The sequence below is a fragment of the Ischnura elegans genome, chromosome 11 (genome assembly GCF_921293095.1).
Source record: "Ischnura elegans chromosome 11, ioIscEleg1.1, whole genome shotgun sequence".
Lineage (NCBI taxonomy): Eukaryota > Metazoa > Arthropoda > Insecta > Odonata > Coenagrionidae > Ischnura > Ischnura elegans.
The window spans coordinates 29,756,937-29,773,520 of NC_060256.1; the positions used below are offsets into that span (position 1 = coordinate 29,756,937).

Sequence of the window (16,584 nt, forward strand, 5' to 3'; positions counted from 1 at the left end):
AGTAAATATTAAAGAGACCGTTTACCAGGCAGTATGGTAGCATCTTACCTTGTTTCAGTAAGTGAGTGACAGCCGATAGATCTTCTTTAGTAACCGCAATATACAATCTTTCTTCTAGTGACTCCACACTCTCCATTGTTTATGTCATTCAATTTGATTTTCATACACATACAAACTGATGTATTTAATGGGATATTATTAAAATTGTAAAAAATATTTCATTTCTTCAGAGTAAAAACTCAAAAATTCCAGCAATAAATACCCATTCTTTCCTAAAAAAAAACTAGGCGACCAACAATTTCCGTATAATTCACGTCTGCTAGCACTTTCAATTGTTTTTCTGCAGTTTCGTTGTTTTTTTGTTACCATTTTACCAACTCATAAAAGATTAATTTCTTCCCTGTTTCCTGCAGGATGAATTTATACACGAGGTGGCCATATATAAATAGTATCTTTACGGAAGACAAATCCCTAATTTTTTAAAAACAGTCTGGAGTCAACTTTGTATGTAATTGCATTGGAAAAATTGATATATCTTAATTCATTGTTACATAATAACGTTTCATGTTGTGCTTATTATGTTATGAGGGGAATGGGGAATATACGATTAAATTTAGGCCTTAAGCAATGAAAATTAGTTTTTGCAGAAATAAAATAGCTAAAAATTTTATTTAAAAGTTTTATGAATAAAGAATTCATGCCATTTTTTCCAAAATCACTCATGAAATATCGTTTTAAAAGCTTCAATATTTGCATTTAGCGCTCTTTCAATGTTACCACAACTACGGTAAATACCACTTCGCAATTCTATCGGTAGAGATCACCACCAATTGCAGTTACTTCCGGCAAGTGGAATTACGAATTTTCTGTTATCAATTAATTATCGCTCTGCAGGCGTCAGTTGTTGTTATTTTCCCATAATACATTTCATGACGTGTCAGAGCGTTTTGTGTATTTTTTGCAACAAATTTATACTAAAGTAGTTGTTAGAATTATTCTTAGTACTTACCACTTTAAGGTTCATGTTGTTGCGCTGGACTAGGCAATCTCACCTCTACGCCTCTCGTCTTAATATCTAGAATCATGTGGTTACAACCATTTCTTTTCGCCTTACTCTTCGCAACATCTACATCATTTTATCTGCCGGGTTTGGCCCCAGTAAATTACTGCAAAGCTGGTGATAACTCTAACACATGCAAGGTAAGTAAATCTTATTTATTTTATTTACGGTGGTCTGTTATTAAGAACTCTACACTCATACGTGTCAATATCACCTTTCAGTCTCAAGTTGCGCTGTACGTCAATAGGTTGAATACGGAGGATTCAGTCATTCCTTATGAATATCATCAGTAAGTATCGTATGAGAAAAACCAATGCTAAAGTATTAACTGTGGTCCGTACCATTCATTCGTGATGAAAAAAAATTTCTTTGTTGTCGACGTCGTTGTTGGAGCGATTGTGAATAAAGTAAATATAAGTCCTATTATATAGCCCGTATTCTTTTTCCCCGTAGTTTTGATTTCTGTACAACCGATGAGTCGGCCTCGCCTGTGGAAAACCTTGGTCAAGTGGTCTTCGGGGAGAGAATAAGGCCTTCGCCGTATTCGGTGAGCCGAATCCTAACTTACTTTGGATTCTTGTTCGTGCATTGCAAATATAGTATTATGTTCGATAATTCGAATTTTAAGAGAAAAATCGCACGTACTTCTTCAAAGAATGGGAGAGATCGTTCATTACATGATGGTTACTGTTCTTTGTATGTAAACTGTATTTAATGCTCAAATTGCCGTTTGAGTTATAGCATAATAATGTTCACTTTTCAGATCGACTTCCTGAAAGAAAAAGAATGCGATTATTTGTGCGACAGAAACTACACCGGAGGAGATAAGGTTTCTGAACAAAAACTGACTCACCTTAAAAAGGGAATGAGCATGAATTATCAACATCACTGGATTATGGGTAAGTAGCGTGAGACTCGGACATTAAATCAGAGTTTGCACTGTGCGACTATCTGCTTTTAAAGGTGATTACTGATTCCTTTCAATTATATCATGACATTAAATGTAATAACACTTGAATTCGACGAGTTTTATTATTTACATGAGGCTCGGATTTTAATCTTTGGTGTTTTCTAATTAGTTACGACTGGTACTTATTGCTACATTTTTAGTTTATACCATTGTGTTCCTGAGTGACAATTATGGTATTACTTAATGATGCTTGAATTGAATATCACTGCTATCTGTATGCCAATCATAAGGTGGGTTTGTTGGCTGATGCTAAATCGGAGGAAGGCAGAGAATTGGGATGAGGTCTATTTTATAATCATCATAGCCATCAACATGTCATGAAATTAGTCACACTGAAGAAAAAAACAGCAATCACTAGTGTAGAGAATTCAATTCCCTAAAATTGTGATAGAGAATTCAGAATGTCTCACATTTCTCATAATTTTTGATATTCATGATATTTTTTGTTGGGTTAGTTTGAGGCTCATTTATACTGGCTGTATCAACTGATCAATTTTCCTTCTTTTATCAAGGAAGATCAAAGTACTTTAGAAAAAAATTGTCTGGCTCTTGCTTGTTGTCTCAAGGATAACGGAAACTATTCAGTATTCTACCTCTTTTGTAATTTATATGACACTGTATTTAGTTCCATACACAGCAAAATTTATCAGCCAGTTAGATTTTGATGGCATAGGATTATCGACTGAGATAAACATATTCAGTATAGAATAATAATGGAGACAATGACGCTGAGGATACCTCAGTGGAAGGATGGATGTGCTGTAATACTTCAGGGTATCAGAAAGCTTAAAAAAAAAAAAAAAAAATCACACAACGATAGCATAAGGCCGTGCCATCTTTATTGCTGCAGTATGTTGATGGGAAAAGCTATAAATATATTTTTGATTTCTTGTTAAAATGATGTATTTTAAGCAATGGTCTGCTGCTGCTACAAGAAAAAATGTGAAAAGAAATTAAATACAGTTACGAGCATATGCATTTTCTTCGAAATGGGGAATAGAATTATGAATTTTCATCTCAAGGAAAATTACCTCATAACAATTGTTTAAACGGAGGATAATGGATAAACGATTTCTCAAAAATAGTGCAAGGACATCATACTTTCCAGAAATATGGTATGGGGGCAATGTTGTGGTTACATTATAGAATCCATTATTTGCCGTTGATTCAGTGGATTCATGAAAATAGGTTAATGACTTCCCACCTGTCTTTTTTTCCTTGGTTAATTACTCGAGTACAAGGTGACGTGAGAGTTGACATGTGAGTGAATCCACATGAAAAGCAGTAGGTTTATTTTATTGAAGGAAAAGCCTTCTTTGAGATCAAATTGTGCTTTAGGGAAAACATGTGAAGCAAGTTAGTGTTTAGGGAGGTAGTAGTGAGTGTGGGATATCTTTAGTGTCCGGTGTCTCTTGTGTCTTCTTAGTGTCTGGATAAAACCTTTGCACTAGGAGAAAGAGGGAAATTAGTCCAAATATTTTTCTGTCTGTGAAAATACTCTTTTCTTCTGCATTAACCCATTTACGGCCAACGTTGCGAAAACGCAACATTATTGAGAAATGCAAAAAAATGTTTCAATTGAATTGTATTCATGTAGAATTCGCTTTTTTCGATAAAAATAAGTTTGAGTAACTATTCCCTTTATTAAGTTTTTTATTCGTCCATGTGGACGTAGAAATTTCAATTAATAGATATTAAAGCTTATATTTCGTCAGGGAGTCAACATTAAGCGAAAATCAGATCCGGAAAATAATGTTGCGTTTTCGCAACGTTGGCCGAATCCGATATCTATAGGCAGTTATGCAACCCGCATTATCACATATTTTCGTCTCGTAGGAATATGCCGTTTTTACTGTCAGATATAATCCTACGCATTTTTATGCCTCGTATTAGATAGATATCGTCATATTTGATTATTAAAATTCTTAGATATTATATTTCCAATGAGATGCTGCATTATTTTACCTAAATCCAATATAAAATTGAGATGCATTACGGCTTGAAAGAAATGAGTCAAAGTGAATATTTTTACAGAAGATATCGTATTTTCCAGTTTTTAATTGACATTTTTATCACAAAAGATTGAATTACAACAAATAATGACTACTTATGAATTACATGAAAGCGTTCTGGGTGCAATGGAACACAAAACTTTGTACTTTCAATCCGAATTAATCCTTCCTTACTTCACGATTCAGCGACTATCACAGACTTCCACAACAGGATATTGGGTGAATGAAGACGATAAGGCGTAGATTTGGTTCGAAAATGATTGAACCAAGACATATTTAGATTACTAAAAAATAATCTACACTTTTCAGACAATTCCTGTCTGGACAAAAATGACAGATTTGTAAATTATGACCTCAATTTGACGACTTGAATAAAAAATTATAACAATTCGGAATATTTGCTCATAAATTTTGAAATAATGAGCAAATGGTACCTTACTTTAGTCACTAAAGTGCATAAATGTTCTTTTAAAACAAGCCTTTTAGATTTTGCTTTTAACTTTGGTGCTTATGTTATTCAGACGGTTTTAGGGTTCAACCAGGCGATATAAAATTACTTCTATCGAAATTGAGGCTTGGAAGCAAGTGTTATTCTGGAATTTGTCAAGGTTATCCCTGATCCCTCGAATCATCGTATGTTTTTCGATAACTTCTTTTCATCTTGGAGACTATTTATTGTTTTGAAAGAAAAAGGATTATTTGTCACTGGAGCCATCTGTGAAAATACGAGTAAATACGTATAACGGAGGAGTGCCTGATAGAATATAATAAAACCATCGACGTGAAACCGAGAGGAACATGAAAACAAACATTTGATAAAGCCGAAGGTCTTAGTATTGTTCGATGGAATGATAAATAGATTGTCCCTGTAGACAGCAATGCAAGTTTTTCGCTTCCATTTGGCACAGGGAAAAGTTTCAGCAGAAAAAAGAAAATACTATTTCACATACTATTTCACATACTATTCTATGTTAATAAAAGAAAATACTATTCGTGTTATTGGGGAATATAGTAAATACATGGGAGGTGTGGACCTACTTGATAATGCAAATGCAAATTACCGCACTAGAATTCAGGGGAAAAAAGGTCCTAGCTTATCAACTAACTGGACAGCGTTTGCACTAATGCCAGAAGATTGTACAGGTTATGCAACGGAAGTAAATTTCACTGGTAGACTTCAAGTCGTATCTAGCAGGGACGCATCTAGAAAGTGAAGTGAATCAGTCAATAGATGACGTACTCCTATACAATTCGCGTACATAAACATAGAAAAAGTTAGGCCATATAATTCATTGCAGATTCGTGAAGCATGAAGGGACGAATTTGGCCATAGAGTTAAAAAAAATTCAGTAGTTGCCGAAACACTGTAAAAACCAAACCATGTATGAATGTACGAAATTTTATGTTCCATAGCACCCAAAATGCTTGAGTATTACATAATTAGCCATTAATTGTTGTAATTCAATCTGCAATGATAAAATTAAAGTCAATGAAAAAATGTGAAATACATGCTTTTCTGAGAAAATTTTCACTTTCACTTATTTCTTTCAAACCGTAAAGCATGTCTATTTTATAGTGGATTTAGGTCAAATAACAACAACATCTCGTTGGAAACATAATATCTAAGGATTTTATTTATCCAATATGACGATATTTGTCATATGCGTGGCATAAAAAGGTATAGGATTATATCCGACAGTAAAATCAGCATATTCCTATGAGACGGCAATGTATTGTAATGCGGGTTGCATAACTGCATACAGATACCGGATTCGGCCAACGTTGCGAAAACGCAACATTTTTTTTTACCATAAGCAAATTTTTTTGAAGGCCCATATTTTCAATTTACCTTATTTAGCATGTTAATAGGTAAAATGAAGAGAAAACATTATATATTTTCAAGTATTTCTTTACTCGGCCGGTAATGGGTTAATACAGCATTAAGGGTGTTGGAAGAATGGTTATTTTACTCGAGGCAGGAGATTTGGTTTGAAGAGGTATGGATGGCAGCACTGAGGAAACCACATTGTTTAAAGTGGTAGATAGCTTGGAGGGTTGGTAAATTTCATGAATGAGAGTTTGAATCAGACCCTGTATTAACTCAGTGTTCACATTAGTACAGGCTCTTACATACAAATATGTACCTTATATAATTAAAGTCAGTGGTTTGACACCCTATTTTCTGTTCCTTGTGCATTAGTGTCATTGGGATTCAAGTGAATAAAGTTGATTGTTACCTGATTAAGATGCAATTTGCTGGAAATCATGGTAAAAAATTTATATCATCCCTTCCAGTGAAAGCATTTTACCCAATTTTAGGGATTTTGGTCATTGATCATTTATGCATCACATAGTTTCTTTCACGATGATAGGATGGCTTTGTACTTATAATCAGAATAATGCAGGAGAGCGATTTTTACCTCACAGTAAGCGATATTTTGGATTAAGAGGATTATATCAGTGATGGGATGTATCCAAAATTTGATCAAAGCTCAAAACCAGTGTTTTTATTGAATCCACATTCAAATCCCAAATCCTAGTACTTCTTTTTTCATGAAATTCTTTAATTGCATCCCTGCAAATATGGATCTTAACCCTATTGTGCCAAACGTTGGATGGAGCCGATGAGCATCACCATGTGCGGAAAACCTAACGGCTGTAATAGCTGGCTGAGATTTTTCACTGAAAACATTTTCTTCACGTAGGTGCTGGTAGGAAAGGGATAAAGAAACTAAACATTAATAATGGTCATTTAGTCCCCACTGCCTGAAGTCAAGGACATGTTTATGGGCAAAAATTACCTAAATGAATGAGGGGATAAATAAGGAAAGAGCAATCACCTAAGAGAGTCAAAATTTAATTTTTCTTTGAAAATTTCAGTCAATGAAAACAGATTTCATGTTTTTGCAAAAATATATTGCATGATTTGTACTTAAAAGGTCAGTCATGATGAATATGAATGCTTTCTTGTTAGCCTTCATAGTTCTTCAGTTTAATTTACCTTATCTTAAAAAACTGAGTACCTATGTATATTCTGGGATAACTTTTTTGGGGAAAAATTTAGTGACTCCCGTAAGAGTGCTTTCTGGCATAATCTGGTCAATTGTAACGTATTATAAAAACCTTTTTCCACTAATAAATTATTTTCCATTCAGATTCATTACATTTTGTAATCATTATCAGATGATAATAATGATATGAAATTAGTGATGGGTCGATTCCAAAATTTTATCGATCCCGATTCCGATTCTGACATTTCGATTCCGATTCTACCGATTCCGATTCTACCGATACCGATTCCATCGATTCTGATGCCATAGGCTCCAAGAAAAATATGACTTAATTCCAGGAAACAAGAAAACCACTTTAAAAAATATTACTCTGTAAAAGAGTCAGTTGACAAAAGCATCTTTCATATCATCACTACCTATGTAATTAAAATATATTAGCTAAATTTCAAAACAGAAAATACCTGAAAAATGGTGTTACATGATAGGTATTACTTTAAAATATTGGCACTCATAATATGTCGACCATATATATGTATCCAAACTACAAGGGAGAGCCCTGAGTACAGAAATTTCCATAGATGTAATAAAGATTACATACTACATATATGAATCATGTAATATTTGGCCCTTTCAAATTCTCAAGCAGAAAAACCAATTATTCTACATGCTCAGCCAGCAGGTTTTGACGTCTCCATGTTACAGTATTACTTCCTGCAGAAAATTGCCTTTTGCTACACACTTGCGTGATTGGACAAGTACTTTCCCACCAAAATTGCAAGATTATGGAGACTTTGGAATTTTCATTAAAAATTATATCAATGATTTTTTTGGATCTTGAATCTTCATGGAATTCAAGTGGACGAAGCGAACAAACTATAGAACTAAACTTTAATTTTGTAGAGCCAAAAAAATTCTATACTTCTCACGTCATTTAATCAACCTTAAAATCTCTTGCTTTTTTTAAGTTCAAGAAAGAAACTAAACGCTACAAATGAATGTCACATCGGACGGACGCAGAATTAAAAAAGGCTACAAGAGCCTTGTGGTGTGAAAACTCCCCCTTCCGCGCGACTCACCTCGGCGAAGGTGGAAAGGGAAAAAGGGTATCCGTTGTTGCCTTTCACGGAAACAGTTCATTTTTCTCTCTCTTAAGCATGCTGACTTAATCTCTTCACTTTACTTCAATTCCCGAGGCATATTTCTTATGCGTGGGATAGTTTCGAAAAATATCCAATCCTTAGTATTTTCACTAGAGTAATGCGCTAAATGTTCTAGTCGATCTATACATAATCCTTTTTAACATCCTCAGTTTAGTGTTTTAAGTCAATGAAGACGATTATCCATGCTTTAAATGACGATTTTCAAGACTAATGTTTAAAAAAAACCTGAAAAATCGCCCTCAATTACCGAGCCTTAGAGTTCCGCGGCGTGTAGCTGAGCCTTGACGCACGATTGAAAAATCGCTCTTATTTCCTTCGTTTCAGACTTTTTTTCCTAGATTTCTAATTAGTACTCTTTAGAAATCTCCACTTTATATTGTGGCTTAAATTTTCCGAGTTATATTTTTCGTAAACGAAAGATATTGTCTACTTTATGTCAAATTACACGTGAAAAACGAGTCGGCCATTTTGCGTCGTAAAACTAGACAGATGAGAGCCAAAATCTTCAAAAGTCATTGAAAGTATAGGCAATGCACCAGATCAAAGGAATGTTGCGTTTTTTATTCCATAAAACTCATACCAACGCAAAACCGCTTGGATAAATTCAAAGATTTTTTGAGGAAAAACGATATCTCGTGTGGCATCGAAAAATTGGTCATGTTTGGGCCTCTGTATCTCACTAAAGGTTCGTACATACGTAAAATGGCATATAAATCTATATCTTGTAATAATTTATGATTATTTACGCTAAGTTTCAAGTCTCTATCCCCAAATAGGTAATTTTGAACTTTATTCCAGCTTTTTCCGATTTCGGACCAGTGTGCGCCGGGTAGGAAGACGATCGACCGCCGCGGCTGGCGTTAAGGTATTCGGCGCCCACGTCGACAACTATAGTGTTTTCGGCAAGCTGAAACTACCTGGCCAAGGCATTAGAATGACTTATTGGCTTTAAAAACTGCATTATTACATGAGTTTCATGATAGCGCTTCCTGTTGGCAGATCTACTAGCCTCGAAAGCTCTGTAACCTTAACTACTCGACTCGACATTCGTAATGCTACTCGAAACGCTCGAGTCGAGTACCAACTACTCGATCGACTTGAATTTTCGAGTACTCGCACATCCCTAAAAGATGTGTTTTGTCATTATGATTACGTGGTGCGAAAATTCAAATGACTGTTGGAAACGCGGACGTATATTTTGTTGTTTGAAGTACTACTGGAATCGGAATCGATTTTTCACCTTGGCAAGTACTCGTTATCGATTCCGGTTCTTGGTCGAGAATCGAAGAATCGAGGAATCGAACCGACCCATCACTATATGAAATGTATTGAAACTAGCTGTACTGTTGAACTTTTTGTGGAATAATTTGAAAGTTTCATTCATGGGTAATGTGAACAGCTGAAGTATTGAGACAAGCTTTAACTTCAGTGACCTCTTAGATAGGAAAGTCACTTTTCTATCTACTTTCAGTACATTGCCTATTTGTGAATTGAACCACTATGTAAAAGTAATTGTGTGTTCAATAGCATTACAATGTTAGAGGTTGTAAAGATCAGGGAAATCAGAGTAAATCATTAGATTTGAAATGAGTGAGGGAATCTAGTAGTTTATGGGAAAGTTATGAGGAAAGCAAAAGAACTTCTAGTGCTTTTGCTCGCCTTGGGCTGTGTCTAAGAAACGGAAGGATACTGTTAATATGAAGTTTAAAAGTTCCTATTTTCCTGTTGGAAACTTTGAGTTTACTAGTTCTTTTTATTTTCATTGAGTGAGCAAAATAAGTTAGTTTCTTTTCGTACAAATGTTCTTGGGATCGCTCGATCCCAACGTTTTGACATCCGACTTGGCCATCGTCGGCAGTTATGCAGTTCCTGACCTGGTGGCGATCCCAAGAACTTACTAAGTCTATTCGCCGGGAAAGCACTAAATCTTTCTTTACAGTTTCTTATTTATTTATGGCAATGGCTGTTTGTTTTATGTAAATTGTAATGGGGCACCCTATTCTGCCTTCTATTGGATTGAAATCAAGATCACATGTTACAATTTCTCTTTGTATTCATTGTGAAGAGAGGCATTTAAAAAGGCTGAAAATATGTTTTCAGAATTCAGAATGTCTATTTTTTATTTACTTTTAAGTTTCCCTTTTTAAAAAATGTTGTGTTATAATATATTGGTGAGTGTGAACATGCTGAAGAGAAATCAGGGAATTTGCATTTTAGGAATCTTGTAAAAACCCTGGATGTGTTTCACTTTTGTATTAGTCTGTTTCTCTGATTTATTGTTTTAAATGTAAGGTTGTAATTGTATCTAATGTAAGCAAATATTAATTTTTTTACAGATAACATGCCTATTACTTGGTGCTACAAAATGGAAGATGATAGGCAGTATTGCAGCACTGGATTTCCAATGGGGTGTTATGTCAGAGAGCGTGAGCCATGTGTGATTAGTGTAAGTTTGATGTATTATTACCCTCAGTTTAGAGAGGAATTCACGGGGTGTTTTTTCTATCTTTGTGCTGTTTTATTCATATGGGTTGCACAATTGCCTCTTAATATCAGTCTGCACCTTTTTTCTCATTTCTCAACTATCAAATTAAATTCCTCTCCTGCTCCCTTAAGTGGGTGTTAGTATCAGATGAAGATAATGTTTGCAACATAAATTTCTGTTTCAGTCCCTGTACAGCAAGCCAAAAACCTATTATATATTTAATCATGTAGACCTTCTAATTACCTACCACAGTGGGAAAGATGAAGATTGGGGTGTTGGATTTCAAGAGAATGGTGGCCGAATAATCTGTGAGTACACATATCCTTTCTTTTAATTTTATGACGAATATAATAGTGAGTACTCGTATTGAATAATCATTCTGCCTTCATTGAATGATGATTTCCTTAGTTTCTTGTTCCAGCCTTCCGTTTTTAGTGATTCTTTTCCTTTAATATTTTAAATTCCTGGCATGATTTTGATCTCAGCTGCATATAATAACTACAGAACCTTTTGCTATTGAACAGATGACGATTTTAAACTGGAAGGGTCTTTTTTTTTTAAACTTGTTTTTGTTAGTGGATAGGTAGTACCGGTTGGTTAACGTTAATGATTTTTTTTACCAACTATGATAATTGTCACATGCCTTCAGCAAATTTGAGTGCTCCCTGCTGTTTACTGAGGTATAGAAGGGGCATTGTCCCTTCTGTCTCAGTGTTAGAGGAGGGATGTGGGGTCAGTGTAGTATCTTCTCCAACCTGATCTTAATTGTCTACTGTGGTATATTTAAAACCTGCCGCTTCAAGGGTAGTGATGTCCAGATTAATTGCCGTGGTAATAAATTTGCCTGGGCAAGTAATTAAACCACAGACCTTTGGCTTTCTGGGCATTGGGAATTTTTTCTCATGGCAGTTAATGTGAATTTCACTGTCATTCACAAGACAAGTTTTAAATACATCACATATACTGCCAACCATGGTGTTAGTGAAGTAATGAGCTTTACCTTTGGGTAGTGGCATATAGGAAGCCCATATGCCTTTGTGTTGCCATCCTTGATGGATCACAAGGGCCCATCATTCAAAGCCATGAACCTCAGTAAAATTGCAGTTGGAAATAAGGAACCTGGATAGCATAGTGGTTTGAGAAATGGGCAAGAAAGCCAAAGGTGCATGGTTCATTTTCTGGTTTAGGGGAATTTTTCCCTGTGAAAATTAATGTGAATGTCCACTGTCAGAATTTCATTTCCTTGCTAAGACACTTTGTTGGCCATTCTTCCTGCCATGTGCGTACTTTCCCCTGAGTTCCTTTCTATAGTCCCTCCTACATTTTTTGATCTCACTGTTCCCTGCATCTAGAGGACTTAAGCTTTGGCAAGGACTGGATGTACTTTTGTCAGTAGTGACAAAAGTAAGACTTTGACTCTTAAAGCCTGTACACATTACACTAGCACATACAAGTTAATGTCTAATTGTATGAATGCCAAAATGCATCATGTAACCACCTTGTGCAAACCAGGAACCTGGAGCAGCAGGGGAGCGGAGTGAACTTTCATTGTTGCTCTCAGGTACTCCGCTCCGGCTGGAGCAGTTTGGCAGCGACTTCAGAGCGGAGCATTCGGGTGGAGCGGCATTCGGAGCCGTATAGGACCGAATTGCTATGATGATGCTCCGCTCTGGTATTTCGGAGTCTCTATGAGGTTAACTTTGTTCCAGAAATTATATTGCCACTGGGAAGTGCATATTTTCCAATAGGTATTTCTCATGATTAATCACATGTAAGTGTAATGGAGGGTTACTTGCATGTAATGGTAATACAAGATTTAATTGCAATTCACCTCGAGTTTATAATTTTTTTAATATTTATGTTTGGAATATGTCACGTAATAAAGAAATCGGATTATTAGCATAATAATAACCCTCTAAAAGTATTGCGATTTTCATCAATATACCGATAATTATGTCCACAATAATAACAATGATTTAATGTTTAGATTAAAAATTTAATGATGCAATTCTGTCTGTTGTGTTTCAAATTTAAAATATGCATTCAACCCTTTTGCTGCTTTTCAATCTCCGAAAACCTCCTCACATGCGGCGAAAAGGTTAAAATGTGTTTCGTGGGTCCATGGAGCAGGTTCTTCAATAATGGGCGTGGTAAACCCTCCAAAGGGTCTCTAATCTGGGACCCTATCCTCGACGAGCTCACCCCAGCAGAACTGTCTCAGCGACCCTACCAGCGGGGGCCTCCCACCCGAAAAGTGACTGCTCTGACTGCAATTTGAAAATCAATCAATCAATCCGATCATCAAAAAATGATTGTTTTCATCGCACTCCTGCCAATCAAACAATCAAGTACGTCTTTGAACCGTGCTTCTGCGATGAAAAACAACGTTTTGTTAACTTTGCTAAAAACGTAGCTGTGGACCTCCGGAAAATGGCCGTTTATGGCGCTCTGTAAATAAACAGTGAAGTGCACCAATCAAATATGTTGCCTTTAGTAAGATGAAGAGGATTACTGCTTCACCGTTTTCATTGTTCTTCGCATGTTCTCCACTCTTTTGAACGGAGAAGCTTGGATTTAAACAATGTTTAATTATTTATTGTTGTAGTTGAATAAACAATGTTTAAAGGATTTTTACAACGACCTTATGGAGTTGCGGCAGAATTTTATACTAATGCTTAAAGTTCAGTGTTTTACCTTTTTTGCGCTAGTTGTATATTTCATGATGCACCATCAAAATCGGTATACTCGAAGTATACTTTAACAAATCTTACGAATTGCAGAGTAAAAAAATGATAGTCAAGAAGTTTGCTAATGGTAGTCTGCATAGTAAACTACAGCATTTTTATTTTATTAATAATGCTTGAAATCGAAATTTCTACTGTGATTATGAAATTAGTAAAAGTTGTTACAATGCCTTTCACATTATATAGCAACTTATGTAATGAATATCGATTATCGTACGCTTATAGGCTTTCAGATTATCGTTTACATTATTTATTATATTTCATTATTAATTATTATTCAAAAATATTTAATTTAGCGTAATTAAATATAACACACATAGCAATTCCGCTTATGAAAAGTATCTTTTGCATAATGCCATTTGTATATTGGAATGTATTGGCATGAGCTAATACCACAAATAAGGTTGATTATGGATTAATATTGCGACATAAAAATGGTGACTGGGAAAATTCGATGGGTCCCACAGCTGTAGAAGTGAGCCCATATTGCCTGCCCCCAAAGGAGCAGCGCATTGGCATCAGTGTACTGGTCTGGTCCTTGGTCCTATTTTTGTCGCTTCGCTTCAGAGCAGAGCACCTCGGAATTGAACTGCTCCACTCCAACAATGGAGTCGGAGCACATAGGAGTGGATGAGTGCTCCAGGTCCCTGGTGTAAACATATGTTCAGAAACTAGAACCCTTTCTAATTTGTTTCAAGCATTTGTACATGTTCTGTTCTATTCCACCAACATTCATGCAATCAGACACAAACTTGTACATGTCGATGTATTGTGTAAACGGGCCTCTACCTACTATTGGTCATTGGTCATTCTTTGTGGATGCACCATAGGTAAGTTTCAATCGGCTCTTCTTTTCTTTGTGCTTTCTGTCAAATATGCTGAGGAACTTAACTTGTAAAGGAAAGCCACATTGCTAAGGTCTCTGAAAGAGTATTGAACAAACAAGTTTTTCCAGTTATGTTAAAAACCATTTAAAATGTTGTGTGATAGTCTGTAAAGTTTGGAAAATACTTAAATAAATAAAAGATCGTAGCACTTTTCGACAAGATTTTTTAATGCGTACAACGCGTTTCGGCTCACAAGGGGAGACCACGAACCTTGCTACGCCTTTTTCAATGCCATATTTTTTTTGGCGTTAGGGATGCCGAACGGTTCTCGGAACTGGAAGTCGTTCCGTTGAATGGGCCTTAGTTTAGCAGTAATTAATTGTTTTTCACATGGTACTTTGAACATGACGAATATGTCTCAGAAACAGCACGGCTCCCTCCAGTATTGGGGCTGGTGTAGTGGTTAGCGTCGTTGGCTTCCATTCTAAGGGTCATGCGTTCGCGGCCCGAAGGTGGAAGTTTTTTTTTCGCTTTCTATCTGATCATTATCGTTCTATTTCGATTTAATTTCAATTACAGCAAGCCTTGGCAGAATGATAAATTTTTTATCGCTGTTGTGGCTTTTACATATTTAAACATTGTTACCCCAAACGCGGACATGGGAAGAATACTAGGAAGGGTTTGTTTTCGCTCTTACTTTAATGTTTTGGCTACCTTACACTGTTCGACTTACAAATCAAAAATGAAAAGAACTTATTGCGAGTCCACTTAACATTAAAGATAGTGGTGAGCAGCAGCATGCATGCAATTGTAATAAGGAAGAACTCAAAACGAATATTAATTACCTTATCTCTCAAACACTCTCGCAATTCACATCGCTGGAAAAAGAAGTTTACTTACAAAGTACTAAAATAATTAAAGTGCGAGAGGGAAATAACATTAAATTCCACATAATATAAACAAAATATCACAAGCAAAGTTTTCAGAATTATATTTTACGTTCGTTACGGAATATCCAGCGATTTCGAGTCATGTGAACATGAGATGAGATGAGACAAAATTACCTTATTTATTTCTTTGTATATGTTGGAAAGATACGCCTCATATGTTAGAAATTATGGCAAATCAGAAGACTTACTTTCTCATAGACCATGGTCACTAATCCAATTCTTCCCCGCCCGCCACCATTTTCCAAAAAATGACCTCTCTTCACCGCATACGACTCCAGGCTGAAAGGCTGGGAATTCCCTTCTCACATTCGCTTCCATAGTTGACGAAAGAATTCGTACAGAGCGAAGCTTCTCTATGTCCTTACCGCCGCGAAATCTCCCCAACTCCCCAGGATTTTCCACCGACTTCCAAAGAACCGGCGTCATCGGCGCCCACCCTGCAACCTGCTGGAAACCACCCGCGTCCGGAGTAATGGCCTGCGGCTCCTCCACTCACAACATGGGACCCCCGTACTACCCTTCGTTTTCCTTGCGACAATAGGTACCCTTCACCACGGGGTACCATAGTTGCAGCTGTGCGAATCCATCTCATATTCGGGAGTGGGAACAACCGTTTCACCACGGGACAAAATTTTAGGGATTCCCAACCGATGAATGTTTTAAAACCCTCCGCCCATTCCTAATGCCTCTGCACACCACCCTCTCACTGCCGACCATAGGTCATTCACTGCACTCCACCTCCTCTCCAAATAACCCCCACCTCCCCGCCATACATATATGACCGTTCTTTCGAGGATTGTGCTGTGGTACTCAAATACCCATTACCACGTGACGTTATTATTTTCTATTGTAACCAAAGGGAAATGAAGTTTCTATTGAAAAACGCGGAACATACATTGCAAATTTGTTCTATTTTTGACATTCTTTTACTAATTATTCACATTCGCCGGGAGTTTGTGGGAACAGGTACTTGGGTGGTAATCATCATAAAAACAAACGAAACACATTATAATTGCGCACCAAGAACATCTTATGAAGCACAGCCTCCCACAGACACAGTTCCCCCTCAAAACTTCGTCTGGGAAACAAACCTGATGCACATTTTGGAAAAAGCTTCTGCTCTGTACAAGTTTTGACGAATACCATGCGTATTGAAGCATGCATTTGTATTTTGGTGATGAGAGTTGGTCGTGCACCAGCGAATGTATTCGTATTTCGTCTTCTCTCGAACTTATTTCACGGTTCTCTTCAAGGAGATAGGAGCAGTTTTGAATACGAGAAATAAATAGTTTCACCTGGCGATAAAAATACACGTCGCAGGGTTGGCAAATCGGTGTGCATTTTGGTGGAATAATTTTTAATTGG

At 36.4% G+C, this 16,584-nt stretch overlaps 2 protein-coding genes across 2 annotated transcripts in view; one reads left to right on the plus strand and one right to left on the minus strand.

Moving 5' to 3' along the window:
* LOC124168275 (ankyrin repeat and KH domain-containing protein mask-like) overlaps positions 1 to 338 on the minus strand; it is a 30,130-nt gene extending 29,792 nt beyond the window's left edge. Inside the window, exons 1-2 of the mRNA XM_046546420.1 lie at positions 263 to 338; positions 49 to 175 (exon numbers count right to left, since the gene is read on the minus strand). Of these exons, the coding sequence (XP_046402376.1) occupies positions 49 to 136 (88 nt within the window). The 5' untranslated portion in view covers positions 137 to 175; positions 263 to 338. The remainder of the gene's footprint in view (positions 1 to 48; positions 176 to 262) is intronic.
* Positions 339 to 846: 508 nt separating this feature from the next.
* LOC124167576 (transmembrane 9 superfamily member 2) overlaps positions 847 to 16,584 on the plus strand; it is a 37,043-nt gene continuing 21,305 nt past the window's right edge. Inside the window, exons 1-6 of the mRNA XM_046545548.1 lie at positions 847 to 1,200; positions 1,282 to 1,349; positions 1,514 to 1,607; positions 1,824 to 1,959; positions 10,550 to 10,659; positions 10,883 to 11,006. Of these exons, the coding sequence (XP_046401504.1) occupies positions 1,084 to 1,200; positions 1,282 to 1,349; positions 1,514 to 1,607; positions 1,824 to 1,959; positions 10,550 to 10,659; positions 10,883 to 11,006 (649 nt within the window). The 5' untranslated portion in view covers positions 847 to 1,083. The remainder of the gene's footprint in view (positions 1,201 to 1,281; positions 1,350 to 1,513; positions 1,608 to 1,823; positions 1,960 to 10,549; positions 10,660 to 10,882; positions 11,007 to 16,584) is intronic.